Below are 16,803 nucleotides of genomic sequence, written 5' to 3'. Positions count from 1 at the left end.
TTCGAAACGAAGTTGCCTTTCTGAAACATTTCCCTACTCGACTATACATACATACATATATGACTAAACAGAACGTGCTTTCTTCCAACATATAAATTAATCGAAAATTAAATGCGAAAACAAAAACAAGAAATATAACATAATATAGCTATAACTTATAAAACGATAATATAATGATGCATCTATGGTATGCATTTGTAAAAATCATTCAAGAATCCATGCCAATTTGCCGGTCAACTTGTGCTTAGCGTTATAAATGTTGCTAACTATAGCGAGTACAACAAGAAAACAAAAAAACAAAACAAAAAAAGAGAGACAAATACAAAAAAAATTATATATATAAATAAAATACAGCCAGCACGAGAGAGCACATAGCACACACAATTTGTCTCGAGGGGAGCAAGAGAAACATATATTTTGCCAAATCGGAGAGATGTGAGCTGAGTTTAATTGACTTCAAGCCAACAAAGAGCCCACAGCTGCAACAACAAATCGGTACTCGGTACTCGATACTCGATACCTGCTACCCGCCTACTTGTTAGTCAGTCAAAATTACAAGTTCACACGCTTGCTAAAGGTTAGCACAAAATGTTAAACTACTTTGGTAGCCAACTATATACTTAAACAAATTTAAAAACAATATTTAAAGAGAAGATACGTAGTTAGTACATATTCAACAAGCTATAACTATCATGCTCTCTTACACATATACACTCTATCCGTCTCTCTTGCTCTCTCTCTCTCTCTCTCTCTCTCTAAATGTCTCTCTGTTAGCTACTATGTAGCTATCTCTGCATTTCACTCAATCTGTTCTCTGTCCCCTATAGTCTATAGTCTTTCCTCTCTAACACAGGAACACACACACCACCTATCTCTCTCTCTCTCTCTCTCTTTGTCTTTCTCTCTCTCTCTCACTTTCTGCTCATTTTGTATCCCCGGTAATACACACATACTCGTAAACTGTAGAATACATTCATCTACAAAGCTCTAGTTCGAAATACTATTCTTACTGTATAAAGTGTTAATTAACAAAAATTAGTAAAACGAAATCTCTTCACGCAACTGTATATGCAGCTAGTTGGCAATAAATACAGCGTTACTACTCTCACTGTCTCTCTCACTCTGACTCTCTCTGTCCCTAGCGCTCTCTTGCTCTATACAAAAGTATGTATTATACCACAACTTTGCTTGCTCACGCGATCCATAGCTCGTCTCCTCTCGTTCTCGTTCTCGCTCTCTAGCTTTAGCTAAACCACGTATAATGTACATACATCTGCGACTTGTAAGTACCACAAAAACCAACAAAACACTCAAAACTTCGCTATTGTAGTCACCTCGTACGTCTCTTCACTACTCGCTACTCGCTCACTCTATACTGACACTGCCAACAAGAAAAACGCAAAACTCAAAAAACTCTTTCCCTCGCTCGCTCGCTCGCTCGCTCGTCCGAACGCCTCGCTAAACTAAACAAAAAAAAAACTCGCCTGTCTGCTCCTCACTCGATCGTTCGTTCACCTGCTCTCAGTCGTTACGCTCTCATGTCGTATCGCCAAGCTCTTGTAATTGCGCTCCTGTTCTAACTCTATACTGCTACTGCCTACTACTAAATACTGTACTCTGTATGTACACTGCTGCTACCTACTAACGCAGAGTTCTCCTTGACTTGCTGTCTCAAGGATCACCTAACTATATACATACATCCGTACATACATGCATATATATATATATTTATATCTTACACACTCACCTATAAATATTTAGAACAACCATTGAATATAATATTAATATAATTATAATGATAACAAACATATAAATTGTATACATATAAACACAATAGTAGTTGCTCTGATAGAGAGCGCCAGTAATATAGCTTTAGGAGAGCTCTCTTGCTTTCTCGCTATTATATACATACCTATACATTTATAATTATACGCTCTACTCTATAACATACATTTATATATATATACATATATATTTGTAAAAAGTCACACAGACACATTACAGTTCTAAAAACTTTTGAATAGGCATCACGCTCTGAGTACTATCGATGCTTTTAAAGTGCGACTTAATCACTTGATCTTATCTAGCCAGCTTTCTTACGGAACTAACACTGTAAGCTGTAAGCTCGTTCAACCACACTCTATCACGCTATCTCTCTCCCTCTCTCTCTTTCTTACTATCTGTCCCCACCGCTCTGTCACTGCAGCGACCCCGCTCTCCCGTTTTTCCCAGGTATCCTGCTTTTTCACTCTTAGATGCAGCGTAACGGTGTATTCTACTGTTGCGTGCCAACCAACTTAACATCTGCCAGCGTTGCCTCATCGTTGTAACTCTGTCTGTCTCTCTCTCACACACACACTGTCCACTCTATCACCGTCTCATGCTGAGGTTATCGTTCAACTGTACAATATTTAACCTTAAACTTATGATAAATGCAGAAAAACAACAACTACAGCAACAAGAACAAAATAATAATAATAATGATAATTGAATAATCCATCACTTAAGTAATTCATATTTCTTTTCGTTTGTAAGTTTTAAGATCACAACTCTGAGAGATGTAATTGTCCTTAAAAAAAAAAAAAACTAAAGCTAAAGCTCCTCCGAGCTCTCATTTCTCACTTTCTCTCTCCCCCTCTCTCACTCTCTCTCACTCTGTCTCTCTTTTGGGCTCTCGATTCGAGCCTACCTAAAGAGCCGCAGCATTTTAAGTTCAGATTATCATTATACTTGTATTTACCACAAATAGGTGCATAATTCTTTCATTTTCCGTTCCATTCTTTACTACCCACTCGCTCACAACGACGACACATTCTATTTAAAAAGAAAATGCGTTACAGTTTCTTCTCGTTTTATACATATGTATCTTTTTAGTTTTACATTCTTTTGCTATTTACTTTTGTTGCTTTGCATTTTGCTTATTCTTTTCATTGCTTTTCCTTTGCTTTGATTTGCCTTTGTGTTGCTTTTGCTTTTGCTATTGCTTTGCTTCAGCCTGCGCACGCACGCACGCCCGTCTGTTGCCTACTTTTAAGCGCATGAACTAACCACACACATACACATGTATGTATGTATGTACATATCTCCAATATCATTCTAACTTAAGTATGTACAGAGCTCGTAAGTAAGTTAGTTAGTTCATTTTTCTTGCTTAGTTATTTTTTTATTTAACTAATCGCATGCTCATTGGTTTCGGCGTTCAATTCAATTTTGTTTCTTAACTAATTTTTGTATTTGTATTTATACTACATTAGCCCACCTGTGTACAGTGTATATAAGTCACCCAAAGGAAGAACAAAAAACAGTTGGAAAATATATATTTTTTTTTGGAAAGTTGAAAAAACGAGCTGCTGCTGCGTCCAGCCAGCCACAATATGCATGCCACGGAAAATTGATGGCTGGCTGGGCCCCGCACTATGCTGAGAAAGATTGTAACAAAATATGAAAGTCTCTTAAGTAGTCCTTTAGCTTCATGCATATATATATTACATATATTACATATACAAAATATATGCAAAATCAATTTTCGAACATGCCAAAATTTCAAACACATTTCGTATGCAACACACACCCATACACACATATTTCGTTAATTTTGTTTACAAAAAAAAAAAAGAAACACCAACAACTTTATTACGCGCGAATAAATTATAAAACTGTTCAAACATTAGCGGCTTTAATTTTAGTCTCAGCCGAATTTTGAACCGATTACACACATTTATTTTCCCTCTATGTACATATATATATATATATATATATATATATATATATATATATATATATATATATATATATATATATATATATATATATATATATATATATATATATATATATATATCGAACTATATAACGCTTTATCTACTCTCTCTCTCTACTAGCTAATTCCGAAATCAATTTAAAAAAACATACTTTCAAAAAATATGAACTTTCAAAAGGATTAGAGAATCCTCTTCAAACAGATCTTTATTTTATAAATTTTTCTTTGCGAAACGCAAGCAAAAAATAGAAATTGAAATAAACAGCAACAACAACAACAAACCAACATTTCGTTTTTTCACTTATATTTATCTTTGCACTTTTAGTTTCATTTTCTCAACAACAACCACAAAAACAACAACAACTATATAAATAAATAAATATATACATATATATAAGAATATTTCGCAATTTCTCTCTACCGCTCTATACCTCTCTATCTATATATATAAATATATATACCTTCTTGAGCTATCACTTAATGAAAATCTTTTCGCAAGAACTATTTTTATAAACAAATTGAATGAAAGGAAAACAAAATGGAGAAACTAACATATTTCTACTTCTTTTACTTGCTATGCCACGTGCAGGACCGCACAATATCATACGTTCCGCAGCTACCTCGCCAACCAGTTCTACCTCATCGCCGCCATCGCCGCCCACCGCGCTCACCTCGCCGACCAGCTCGCTGAACGGCAGTCTGGCCGCCGTCTACAATTTGCACACCTCGCCGCCACGCCCCGGCAGCGTGGGCGGCATCAACAGCAGTCTAGCCACCGGCAATGGCAGCCTCAGCCTCTGTCCGACCAACAACAATGGGAACAATGGCAGCGCCAGCAGCCCGTCCGCCATCCAGAGTAGCCAACAGCAGCCGCCCTCGAGCGCCAGCACCGCACCACAAACCGGAAGCGCCGCTGTGGCGCCACAGCTGCCACTGCGCATGCCACCGCCAACCAGTGGCGGCATCAACGAGCCCCAGGAGTGCCCCTATTGTCGGCGCACCTTCTCCTGCTACTATTCGCTGAAACGGCACTTCCAGGACAAGCACGAACAGTCCGATACACTGTATGTGTGCGAGTTCTGCCATCGACGCTACCGCACCAAGAACTCCCTGACAACGCACAAGAGTCTGCAGCACCGTGGCTCCAGTGGCATGCTGAAGCGCCTGCTGAAGACATCGGCCATCAAGCACGGCCTGGTGGGGCATGGACATCATGCGCATGCGCACCATCACGCGCTCTCCCATGCACGCACCAGCCTGTTTGACTTCCCAAGCGAGCTGGGCCAGCCACCGCCAGGCATCCAATAGGACTTAAGATGGAATGCAATTTTTTAGAGAATTTCTCCTCCTCTGTTTCGGTGAAAACCAGCTACAAATACTTTGCCCATTGTTTTCTTAGTGGAGGGCGCGATAAACGCGTCCAGCGTCCACGCTTACAATTTTAGTAATTAGGCTGCGGTTTATTTAGTGTTCGTTTTAAAATTACACACACACACACACACGTACATACATACATAAATACGAGTATGTATGTATATAGTTTTTTTTTTCTTATCATATAAGTTAGCCTTAGTTCTTAGTGATTTGGGATCGTTTTTAGAAGACGTTGTATGCGCTGCTCTCAACTTAGTTGAAGCGATCTGCGTGTCGCTTCCTGTGCAATACCTCAAGAGAATTTCGCAGCGCATGCTCGACAAGTTGTGTAAATAGTTTCGATAATAGTTCTATGATTAACTCTGATAATTATTTACATTAATTACACACACACACACACACGCACACACACATATACATATATACTATATATATTAGTTATTTTACGAACTTATGCTACAAGAAAAAAAACCAACAAGCAAACATACAAAAGGGAAGAGAATGAAGGACTAGAAACAAAAGCGCGCGCTGCTCAATGGGCGGCGTGAAAATGGGCGTGGCAAACCATGTCGACTACCAGCACAATAAATAACGGCACATATCAAGGCGTATACGCAAACAAAACCAAAACGAAATTTAACGGCAACAACAACTTTTCAAAAACCGACATCGAAACGCGCCCAAGCGACCGCGCACGCGTTTTAAATCGCCCAACAGCCGCGCTTTTGTCAAAGCATAAATTCAGGACTATTTTATTTAGTTATATCATCAAGTTTTTTTTTCGCTAGTTTTTATTTAGTTTTAAACTTTGCCTAGTGCTTAACAATGAATTCTCTAAAAAATCAAATTCCAAGTAAATACGACAACAGATCTAGTATATATATACATATATATACGGCGGCAAGTTGAATTTCAACGCGCGCACACATACATACATACGAGTAAATATTAATAAAAAAAAAAGAAATTTTTTTGAGCAAAACTAAATGAATTACAACAAAAATCAAGGAAACAAAAACAAAACTATATGAATAAGTCAAAATATATATACACACATATATTATATATACACATACATACATATATATATATATTAAATTAAATGTATAAACATAAATGTAATGTTTAAAACAAAGCTACACAACACACACACACACACATAAATGGCAAACAGACAAACAAAAAGCAAAAGAAGAAGAAAAACAACAACAACAACAACATTATCAGGGATAAAATATCAAGTAGTAGCAAAGTCCTTTTTCTACATGCAAACATACATATATATACAAATATATAGTATATATATATATATACATGCATACGATGACGAATAACATTTAAAAGAAGAATGCAAATCAATTTTTTTACATAAAAATATATATATACAATACTTTAAATATAAATAAATATATTTAAAAAACGAAACTATATATAGTACATATATTATATATAAATATATGTATATGTACACAAGCCGTAAACAACATTTTTTGCAACAAAACAAAAAACCGCAAAGCAACTCAGTGATTTTTTCACCAGCGAAGTACAAAAAATGTTCTGAAACTTACAAAAACTTACAAAAAAACAAAACAAAACAAATGGAAAACATGCCAAGAATATTTATGCCAAGCAACTAAGTCCAAGAGCGTAACGTTTAATTCGGTTTAGTTGCAACAAAAACTACAACAGCAACAACAAAAGCAAAACAACAGCAAGGAACATTGTAATATGAGGAGAAACAAATGAATGTAACTACGGTTTATACATATATTTTGTTTGCGCTACAAATTGTACATACTAACACGAAACACAGACACACGCACACGCATACATACATGCATACATAAATATATATGCTATATAGTATATATAACAGACAGAACAAATATATACAAAAATGGCAAAATCTAGGGCTCAGTGACCAAACTATATACATATTATACATATAGTATATACTTGTACATAAGTACATATATATACACAACGTCTGCCCAATCAAAACTGCAATAAATGCAAAACAAAATTCCAAATTGTTATTTGCACATATCTGTAAAATGTCTCAGGAATTTTCTAAAATACAAACAAAAGGGAAAGCAAGAAGTAAAATTAAAAAAATACTTTAAGCTATATACATATATATATAACAAACAAAAGAAAATATATATAAATATAAACACATACACATTTATAGAAATAGCAACAGGTATAGAGACAAGCGCAAGCACCACATACATACATACATATGCATAGGAACTATATTTTTTTGAAACAAATTAAATCATGCCATGTTGTCAACGATTTCTACATACAATTCTAGACAGAACTACACACACACACACACACACACACACACACACATAGATGCATACATACATACATATATCAATATATACATGTTTGAAGAAACAAAGCAGGCGGCTTGCAGTTTTTAGTATTATGTGTGCCATGCAAACTAGAGAATTTAAAATAGAAGCCGCAACTAGGGATAAGCAATCAATTTAAATTTTCCCAATTCCCTAGCTAGTCGCAGCATTACTTGCAGAGCAGCGCCAGAATAGAGCACCACAATAAAAAGGGCCATCTCAAATGAAAGTTTAGGGTCCTTTAACTAAAGTCAATCCGATTGCCAGCTTTTAAATTGTTAGTACTCCAGTACTGTCCTTGCAACCCATTCGCGCAACAGCTGTGGCTTTAGCTATCGAAAAGATATCGATCGCACAATCAATACAATCAATACTGCCGTGCCAGCTTATTGGAGATGCCAACTGTTCTGCAGCTATTTTGCTCAATTAGGCCTTCTGTAGGCGTGTGTGGTGCATCATAGTTATTAATATACGAGTACATAAGTATGTCAGTTTCAAGGCACGCAACTAGATGCTTCAGCAGCGCATTCAAATATAGTATATTCCATCCAGATCGTTGTACATACATACATATATACATACATATAACTTAACCTAAACATACATATGCACACAACTCGTGCCTCAGGAATAATAGCAAAGACTCGGCAACCAAGTCAGAATGAATAGAAGGAAGTAAGGCAAAAGGCAAAAATGTAACACGATATACCTCTGATGTGAGCGGTCTTTCTACATAGTTTTAATTTATTTATTTAATTTAACACAACTAAGTGCGTGCCGAAATAAACATTAAAAGATTATCTCTCTTGCTTTGCTTAAATGTATTTAGTGTAGGTCTTATGCCTAGTAGTGTATGATTTGATTAATTCATGCATACTATATGTATGTATGTTTCTTACTTCTCCATTTTATATGTATGTACTTCTATTTCTTAATCATTACTATTATTATTATTATTAATTTTTTTTTTGCTTAGTTCTAGGTGTTCGATTTTTTTCTAAAACCAATTAATATTAATTAATTTGTAAGTGGAACGCATAAACAACAACAACATATTTCCTTAAACAATTATCTTACATTTAAATGTATGTCATTTTTATTAACTTTGTTTTTTTTTTTTAAATATATACATAAATGTAAATCCTTAAAACAAAACAAAAAATAATGCAAATGCAAAAACAAACTGTGATCTTTAAAAAAAAACCCTTTGACAAAGTGACAAATGAAATGTTTTTTGTTTTCTTTGTACAAAATTCTCGTTTTGGCTGTTCTCATTTTTTTGTTTATACATAATAAATTATTTAAAATAAACAAATTTTTATACAAAATTTAAGTTTAGACACGCTGTGCATAACTGTGAAAGCAAAGAAGCAAACTTTTGTATTATTTTTTTGTGCATTTTTTACATTTATATTATTAACTATTATTCAAAATTATATTGTTTTGGCATATACCCACATACATATATATACATACATATATACATATGAAAAATAAACACACCTGTTTTCTTTAAAGAAAAAGAGCATTGCAGAAAAAAAGAAACGACAAAAAACACTTTCATTTAAGATTAGACTTGCACATATCTTTATTATTTGTAATTCGATTTCTTTCTTGTGCGCCACCATAATCCACTTTATTATTGTTTTTTTTTTTTTTTTTGAGTTGCCGCTCAGCATACAAACGACGAACGTGCCAAATCAACATATTTATAGAAAACTTACAAGTGTATACTATGATGGTTCAGACATAAGAAAGTCATCGGTTTGGCAATTGATCGTGTTTTAAAAACAAAACTATTAAGCCCGAGTCTATCGATCGGTGCCACCAAACAACAATCGATAGTCCTAACTGATTCATCGAATGTGTCAGCAAACATATCGAACGATCATTTTTGAAAGCGACCCAGCCAATTCCCATGCAATCATCAAATATTCAATCGACTTGCCTGATCTGCTTAATCAATATTCTGACTGAAACGCCGCTTGTTTTCAAATCAAAGACCAGTAGAAGAACTGCCCGGAACATGGTTTCAACTTCAGCAAAGACTTCTGCACTTGCAGATTAATTACGTTTGTATATTTTTTCATCGGATCACATACTTGCCATGTCCAGGAACTTTCTATGTTTGAACTATCCCGCTGGACACCAACATATGTATGTATTTTGCGCATAATTGCTCAAAAAGCGGACCACAAGGGGGTACTATACAAATGGTGTACTTGCAACACTCAGGTTCTTAAATTTTAAGCAGAAACACACATATGCAAACGAACACTGCTGGCAACGGGCATTTAAATTTTGTAAAACAGCAACAGCAATAACAAAACAAAATACAATACAATTTTTAACAATATTTGTGTAGTTTATAGTTATAAATCCCATTTATATATACATACATATATATAGGTGCATACCAATTCATATTTACATATGAAGAATGCATATTAGTAATACAAAAAAGAAACAAAAACCAACACACACACACACACTCACGCATAGCCACAACAAACAAACGAACCAACCACCCACCCACCCACACAGCCATACATGTTAAAACAAATTTCAAAATTCTACAAGAAATTTTGCAATTCAAGAGAAGAGGGCGCAAAAATTTAATGGAAAAAGGCAACGCATATCATAAAGAACAAATAATATTAAAAACAAAAAAAAACGAAGGAAAAAAAACAATTGAAAATTAAATGCAAAATGGAAAAAATATGAAATTTTAGATAATTGAAAATTATTAGTCAAAATTCTATACATACTTATAATAAATATTATTAACAAAACCAAATACATTTCGGAACTATGCTGTTTATTGATTTAATTTTTTTTCGGTAATTAAAACAAAAAAAATCTGTGATTTACTACAAAATTTAAATTTAAAAAAACAAAAACGAAGATGAAAAAACCAAAATTTAATGTATAGCGAAAACAAAATTAAGCAAAAAGAAAACAAAAGCAAAAGAGCGCAAGAAAACAAAAACAAAAACTACGACTCAAATTCTATCACGAACTTTTTTGGATTTTAACTATTACTATACATACATACATAAATTATACAAAATCGATGATAAACCGAATAATGCATCAATGCTTAAGATTGACAAAAAATTCGAAAAATTTAAAATAAAAAGTACATACTACATGTTGTTAAATGTTTTTATTATGCAGTTGCATTTTTTCGTGACTTTTGGCTAAAACTTACACACGAAACAAAAACAAAACAAAATCAACATTTTTTTCTATAGCTTAACTGAGACAAATGTATTTGTTTTAACATTAAGTCCCCTACATACAATATACTATATATACATCTCTCAGAAACAAACACACACACACACACATACACACGTTTAATAGTTGTAGTCAAAAGCAAAGCGTTAAGCCAGTAAAGAGTTTTTTGTAGTTTTTTTCTAGGCATAATTTAACTGTAATTTCGAACACTTACAAAGTCCGAATTTATTGAGCAAAGAACGATAGAGAGGGGAAATTGGCAAAACAAAAACAAAAGGAAAGAAATGAAAAATGAATGAAAAGAGACAAATGTTTTAAATATTAGCATAAAATTTGCACAAGTTTAAATGATGAAAAATTATTTATACATAACAATAATTGTAAATGTTTTTTTTTTAAATGATATATTAATATTATTATAAAAACAAATCAATGCCATAGTGGGTAACAGCAACCGTTCTTGATCCATGACTATGGAAAAGGGCAAAATGCAAAAAAAAAAAAACATAAAAAGAATGCTAATACATCGGATCTTTAAATGAGAACGATGGCACGAAAGAGGAGAATTAAAAGAAATCAGAGCAACATACAAGTATGTTTAAGTGTATTGAGCATTAAACATTATAAATACATAAAGCATACTGATTGAAGAAAGCTGGAGATGATAGAAGCAGATGAAGAGATGCAGAAATATATATAATTACTATAATTACGTGTATACAGACAAAAATACAAACAATAAATAAAAATTTAAAAAACACACATACCCACATGCTCTTTTCATATCGAAATGGGTTGGAGAAGAGCTTTGAGTTGTCTTTATGCGAGCGATATTCGAAGATGATGACATGTTAGCCGAAGATGCAGACAAAAACTTCAATGAAATTAGTATCGATTAAATATCCCCAACTCAAAGATTTATCGCATTTTAACGGAATATTTTGGTCTTGCTTTCTTCCGCAAGAATTCAGTATTCAACTTTCAAAAGACATCGTTAAGAAGTCAAAGAAAAAGGCCAGAACTTTTTATACAAAACTGTGACTGATGGTGAAAAGTGGTGTTTTCAATAGAAAATCAAATGGCCGATTGCAAGCAGCCAGATGGAGAAGTCAAAAGTGAAGACCATACTAATTAGTTTCTACGATTCCAAGGGAATTATCCATCGGAAGTTCGTTCCACCTGGTCGAACGGGCAATGCTGTGTTTTGAAGCGATTGGTTCGTCGTATGCGGCGTATTGCTTGAATATTTGCTTCAAGCTTTACAATTGCAAATGCGAGTAGTTGTTTTAAGGTAAAGTTTATAGCAATTAGTCCCAAAAACGTAAAAATAGCAATTAACAATATACTATATATATGAAATATAATTTAAAAAGCGATAAAAAAGCGGCATAAACAAAACATACATACGAGCAGCCACTTCATATTGGAAATAATCGCTTGGCCGTTTTTAGTCATTAAACAGATTGTTGCAATTTTCTTTACTATTAAATACAGAAGTTGAAAACATTTTGGTGAAAAAGCAGAAAGCAGAATCAATAAACTGTTATTATGAAATTAAATAAATGTAGACATTTGCGCTTGCGTGCAAGATATTTTTAAATCGACGTTTAAAAAAAGGTGGTATAGAAATGTATACATTTTGCCGTAAACGGTCGTTTTCCAGCACACACGTCGAATGCTTATCAGTCGCTGCCAGTGTGTACACACTTGGCAGAAGCAGTATTTTATTAAATCATAATCTGCAAATTATACTGGTGGGCGTTGCTATTGTTGCAAAAATTCGCCCAACATAAGAATTCTCGATACGGAACTATAAAGCAATGCAAATCAATAGGTTTGAAAATTTAAATATTGCTTAAGCATAAGCCACTGGTCATTACGGAAAATGGATCATCCGATGCCAAAGTTTCTGCCCCGCATTGAGAACCCTGGTGGGGCACCGTACGTGGCCACCGGCGATGGAAATCCTTTCGAGACAGACGACGATGAAGAGGAGATGTTTAGAAAGTGCAAAATGAATCTTCGCACGCCCGATGATTGCACGGGCAAGCTAACGCACTTAAGTGTGTCCAAGAACTGGTTGGTTTGTCTGCTAGCCAGCCCAGAAAACATAATCATGCTGCGATACTTCTTGCTTCGCGCGGCTCTTCCACCAGGAAGTCAGTTTGTATATATATATATCATGACATGAGCCGGTTATTTTTTAATACTTGGTATTTATTTGGCAGAAATTGCACTGGAAAAAATTGTAACCGCATCCGGCTATAAGATTACCAAAATATTTCATGATCCAACTGGTCATCATTTAATCATTTCGATTGTGCCCAAGCAGGTGGGTGTCTCAGCAGACTTCCTTTACGTGCACGCGAACGGCCCCAAGCCGCGCCGCATTGAGAAATTCAAGGAGCACGAAATTACAGCCGTGGCATTCAACACATACGACGGCAACGAATCAACGACCGGCCCCATATTGCTGGGCACTAGTCGAGGCATCATATTCGAGACTGAACTTGGCCTGAATAGTGATACGCAACGGCGCCAACTGTACGATTTGGGGCTGGGCTTGGCCAAATATCCCATCACGGGCCTGGAGCTGCTTCGGGTGCCTAACAGCAGCCGATACATAGTGGTGGCCACCACTCCCGACTGCATCTACACATTCCAGGAGACACTGCGACCCGATGAGCGTTCGCTGAATGCCATATTTTCGGGTTACGTAACAAGCATGAAGGAGCCGCACTGCGAGGAACGTAAAACAGATATAAATTGTTCCCTGCTGCGCTTCTTTGCGCCACCAAACAGCAAGTACCCGAAGCAGTGGGCCTGGCTATGCGGCGCAGGCATTCGCGTGGGCGAGGTAAGTGCATGAAGAATGCTACTCCCATTGCCAGCGCTAATCTGCCCTATTTCGCACGCCATTAGCTCTCTATTGATCCCAAAAGCTCTGCTACACTGCTGGGTGACACACTCATTAGGCTAGACTTTGACCAGCTGCTACATTTGTCGTTGGACGAGCGTCGCCTATGCGTGCCCAAGGCCTTTGTACTCACAGAGTATCATGCACTGCTCCTCTACGCGGATCACATCTCTGCCATTTGCCTGCTTAACCAAGAGGTTGTCTATAATGAGACGTTTGATGAGCACCGCCTGGGCCGCCTCCTCAACATGGATCGTGACGCCTTCACGGGCGACATTTACGTGTATACAGATCAGTATGTGTTCAAGATGCGAATAACACACGAGGAGCGTAACATATGGCGCATATATCTGGAGCGCGGCCAATATGAGCTGGCCACGGCGCATGCAGCGGGAGTGCCCCAAAATTTGCAACTAGTGCTCGCGCAGCGCGCGGATGCTGCTTTCAATGAAGGCAACTACGAGGCGGCCGCTAACTACTATGCCGAAACAGATAAGACCTTCGAACAGGTTTGCCTAAAGTTCATGGAGCTGGATGACAAGCGACCCATTATAAACTATGTGAAGAAGCGTCTAAGTAGGCTGATCACAAGCATAGCAGCTGGAGCAGGTCAACCGAATGCAGGTGCCGGAGGTAAAGAAGTAGCGCAGCCAGAGCTGGCAACCAAGGCGCTGGTCATTTGGCTGATCGATCTCTATCTCATACAAATCAACATGCCCGATCGTAATGCCGCCTGGCGCAGTGCCTGGCAACAAGAATATGATGAATTCATGCGTGAGCCGGCGGTCCTTGCCTGCACCCGTGAAAATAGTACTGCAGTCCAGCAATTAATTTCCCAGCATGCGGATCCTCATAACCTCGCCCAGTTCGCTATCTCCATTGGTGACTATGACGAGGTCATTGCCCAGCAATTAAATGCCGAACGCTATGTGGAGGCACTACAAACGCTGGAGAATCAACGTAATCCCGCACTCTATTATAAGTACGCGCCCACGCTAATGGAGCACCTGCCGGAACAGACGGTGAACGCTTTAAAGGCGGAAGGCCCTCGTCTGGATGTGGAGAAGCTGGTGCCTACTCTCATTGTAATGGACACGCGGGAGCAGCGCAAACATGTCACACGATATCTTGAGTTTGCCATTTATAACCTGAACACGTCCAACGATGCCATACACAATTATCTGCTGCATCTCTACGCGGAGCACGAGCCCACTAAGCTGATGAAATATTTGGAGATTCAGGGTTTTGACGAGACGCAGGTGCGCTACGACGTACCCTATGCGCTGAAGGTGTGCACGGATCTGGATCGTAAGGAGGCCTGCGTATTCCTGCAATGCTTGCTCTCTATGTGGACAATGGCCGTGGACTTGGCGCTTAAATTCGACATGAAACTGGCCAAGGAGACAGCCTCCAAGCCGGATGATCCCGAGACACGACGCAATCTTTGGCTTCGTATAGGTGAGTTCTTGTCCCATACTTTTTTATACGTTTCTATTTACAATTTCTGCGACAGCTTACCATGAAATCAAGGGCACAAATGACGTAAAGAAAGCGCTTAATTTGCTACAGGAATGCAAGCTGTTACGCATAGAGGATCTACTGCCATTCTTCTCGGACTTCGAGAAAATTGACAATTTCAAGGAGGCTATTTGCAACTCCCTCAAGGTCCGTAATCTTCACAGATCAAACACACCACATGCAATTAGCTAATTTCAAGACACCTTACAGGAATACAATCAACGCATACAGGAGCTACAGCGCGATATGGCCGAGACCAAAGAGCAGTCGGATCGCGTGTGCGCGGATCTTCAACAGCTGCGGACACGCAGCATTCGCATGGAGGCGAAGGATGTCTGCAGCATTTGTGAGCTGATGCTGCTGGTCAAGCCGTTCTTTGTCTTTATTTGTGGCCACAAGTTTCACAGCGACTGTCTGGAGAAGCAAGTGGTGCCTATGCTGACCAAAGAGCGCAGTCGACAGCTGACGATGCTCAAACACCAAATGGAAGCCCTGATGACACAAACAGCGTCAAATGCCATGGCTGCGCCGGAAGAACAACGCAAGCGCTTAGAACTTAAGACTAAGATTGAGGAAATACTAGCTGCCGATTGCCTCTATTGCGGCCTAATGATCGAGACCATTGATCAGCCGCTCGTTGATGATTGGGACAAGGTTAATGTGGAGTGGGACTAGCCAGTCCTCACTCAGTTCGCTTCGAATTCTGCAATATATGTACATTTTCATGTGCGTCCATTTTGTATTTGTTGGTGTATATATTAAGTAAACAGTATTTATTGATAATTTTTTACAAATCACATTCAGAGAGCTAAAATTGTGCACTGCTCCAGTTTCTGTGCATGGCCTATGAACTAAATACATACAACATATATAAATGTTATAAAAAACACTCGTGCAGCTGCATTTGTTCCCTGTCTTTTGGGTGGGTAGCTGGCATCCAAGCTGACCGTAGTATCAGTCAATGATCTGCATCCGCAGCTCATTGGATACAAACGAAACGACCGTTTTGAGCACAGCCTGCTGTATGGATGCATTATTCATTAACAATGGCAAGAGCATGACCACATCGCTCGGATGTATTTCGGCCACCGCTTTGGACACGTGCTGCACCAATTGCTCCCGTTGCCTGTCCGTCAAATCATTGAGTATGACCTCGCCCAAGGGTCGGAATTTGCCTGTGAAAAAATAAATGGGCATAGTTCCCATGAATTCATCGCTATGCGTCATTGCATACTCCACTTGCTTACCGCTGGTCATTTTGTAGGCTGCAATGCCACCGGCGGCGCCACCAATGGCCAGACCCACAGGACCCATTAGCATGCCGCCAGCGAAGGAAGAAGCGGCACAAATGGCAGCACCTTTGGCCGATTGTTTGACGGCGACACGCACTTGCTGCTCGTCGGCTATGATGGCAATAGCCTCCATTAGCTCACGCGTGTCCACAGGCATATTTGGGCGCTCAAATCGTCCGAAATTTTGTTGAGTATTTTACTTGGATGCAACACGCGTTAATTTCGCGACGTTACCGTTATTTGCGCAGTTATTTTACCGAATAAAATTACTTATAAATTTTAAAAGATAACACCGTTTTATCACAATTTGTCTATGTATATGTTTACGTTTATGGAAAG

General features: G+C 37.7%; 2 protein-coding genes across 2 annotated transcripts; one reads left to right on the top strand and one right to left on the bottom strand.

Annotated features, from left to right (window-relative positions):
• The first annotated feature begins 12,541 nt into the window (after positions 1 to 12,541).
• On the top strand, positions 12,542 to 16,049 carry LOC115626854 (vacuolar protein sorting-associated protein 18 homolog). Its single transcript, XM_030522356.1, has 5 exons — positions 12,542 to 12,896; positions 12,966 to 13,594; positions 13,660 to 15,112; positions 15,168 to 15,319; positions 15,383 to 16,049. The coding sequence occupies exons 1-5, from the start codon at positions 12,623 to 12,625 to the stop codon at positions 15,845 to 15,847; spliced, it is 2,973 nt and encodes a 990-aa protein (XP_030378216.1). The 5' UTR covers positions 12,542 to 12,622; the 3' UTR covers positions 15,848 to 16,049.
• On the bottom strand, positions 15,931 to 16,772 carry LOC115626856 (protein C19orf12 homolog). The gene is made up of 2 exons (XM_030522357.1): positions 16,420 to 16,772; positions 15,931 to 16,347 (listed from the first exon to the last, which is right to left on the bottom strand). The coding sequence occupies exons 1-2, from the start codon at positions 16,619 to 16,621 to the stop codon at positions 16,127 to 16,129; spliced, it is 423 nt and encodes a 140-aa protein (XP_030378217.1). The 5' UTR covers positions 16,622 to 16,772; the 3' UTR covers positions 15,931 to 16,126.
• Positions 16,773 to 16,803: the final 31 nt, after the last annotated feature.

Source organism: Scaptodrosophila lebanonensis, unplaced genomic scaffold (assembly GCF_003285725.1).
Source record: "Scaptodrosophila lebanonensis strain 11010-0011.00,11010-0021.00 unplaced genomic scaffold, SlebRS2 tig00000089-arrow-pilon, whole genome shotgun sequence".
Lineage (NCBI taxonomy): Eukaryota > Metazoa > Arthropoda > Insecta > Diptera > Drosophilidae > Scaptodrosophila > Scaptodrosophila lebanonensis.
This window is presented reverse-complemented; position numbering and strand designations above follow the sequence as displayed.

What these genes read in the sequence shown, in the direction of transcription:
- LOC115626856 (XM_030522357.1), bottom strand. Translation starts at nt 16,621, where the DNA reads ATGCCTGTGGACACGCGTGAGCTAATGGAGGCTATTGCCATCATAGCC. An exon ending in AGCCTACAAAATGACCAGCG is followed by an intron (nt 16,348 to 16,419) that starts GTAAGCAAGTGG and finishes ATTTTTTCACAG; the next exon opens with GCAAATTCCGACCCTTGGGC.
- LOC115626854 (XM_030522356.1), top strand. Translation starts at nt 12,623, where the DNA reads ATGGATCATCCGATGCCAAAGTTTCTGCCCCGCATTGAGAACCCTGGT. An exon ending in CAGGCATTCGCGTGGGCGAG is followed by an intron (nt 13,595 to 13,659) that starts GTAAGTGCATGA and finishes GCACGCCATTAG; the next exon opens with CTCTCTATTGATCCCAAAAG. An exon ending in CAATCTTTGGCTTCGTATAG is followed by an intron (nt 15,113 to 15,167) that starts GTGAGTTCTTGT and finishes TTTCTGCGACAG; the next exon opens with CTTACCATGAAATCAAGGGC.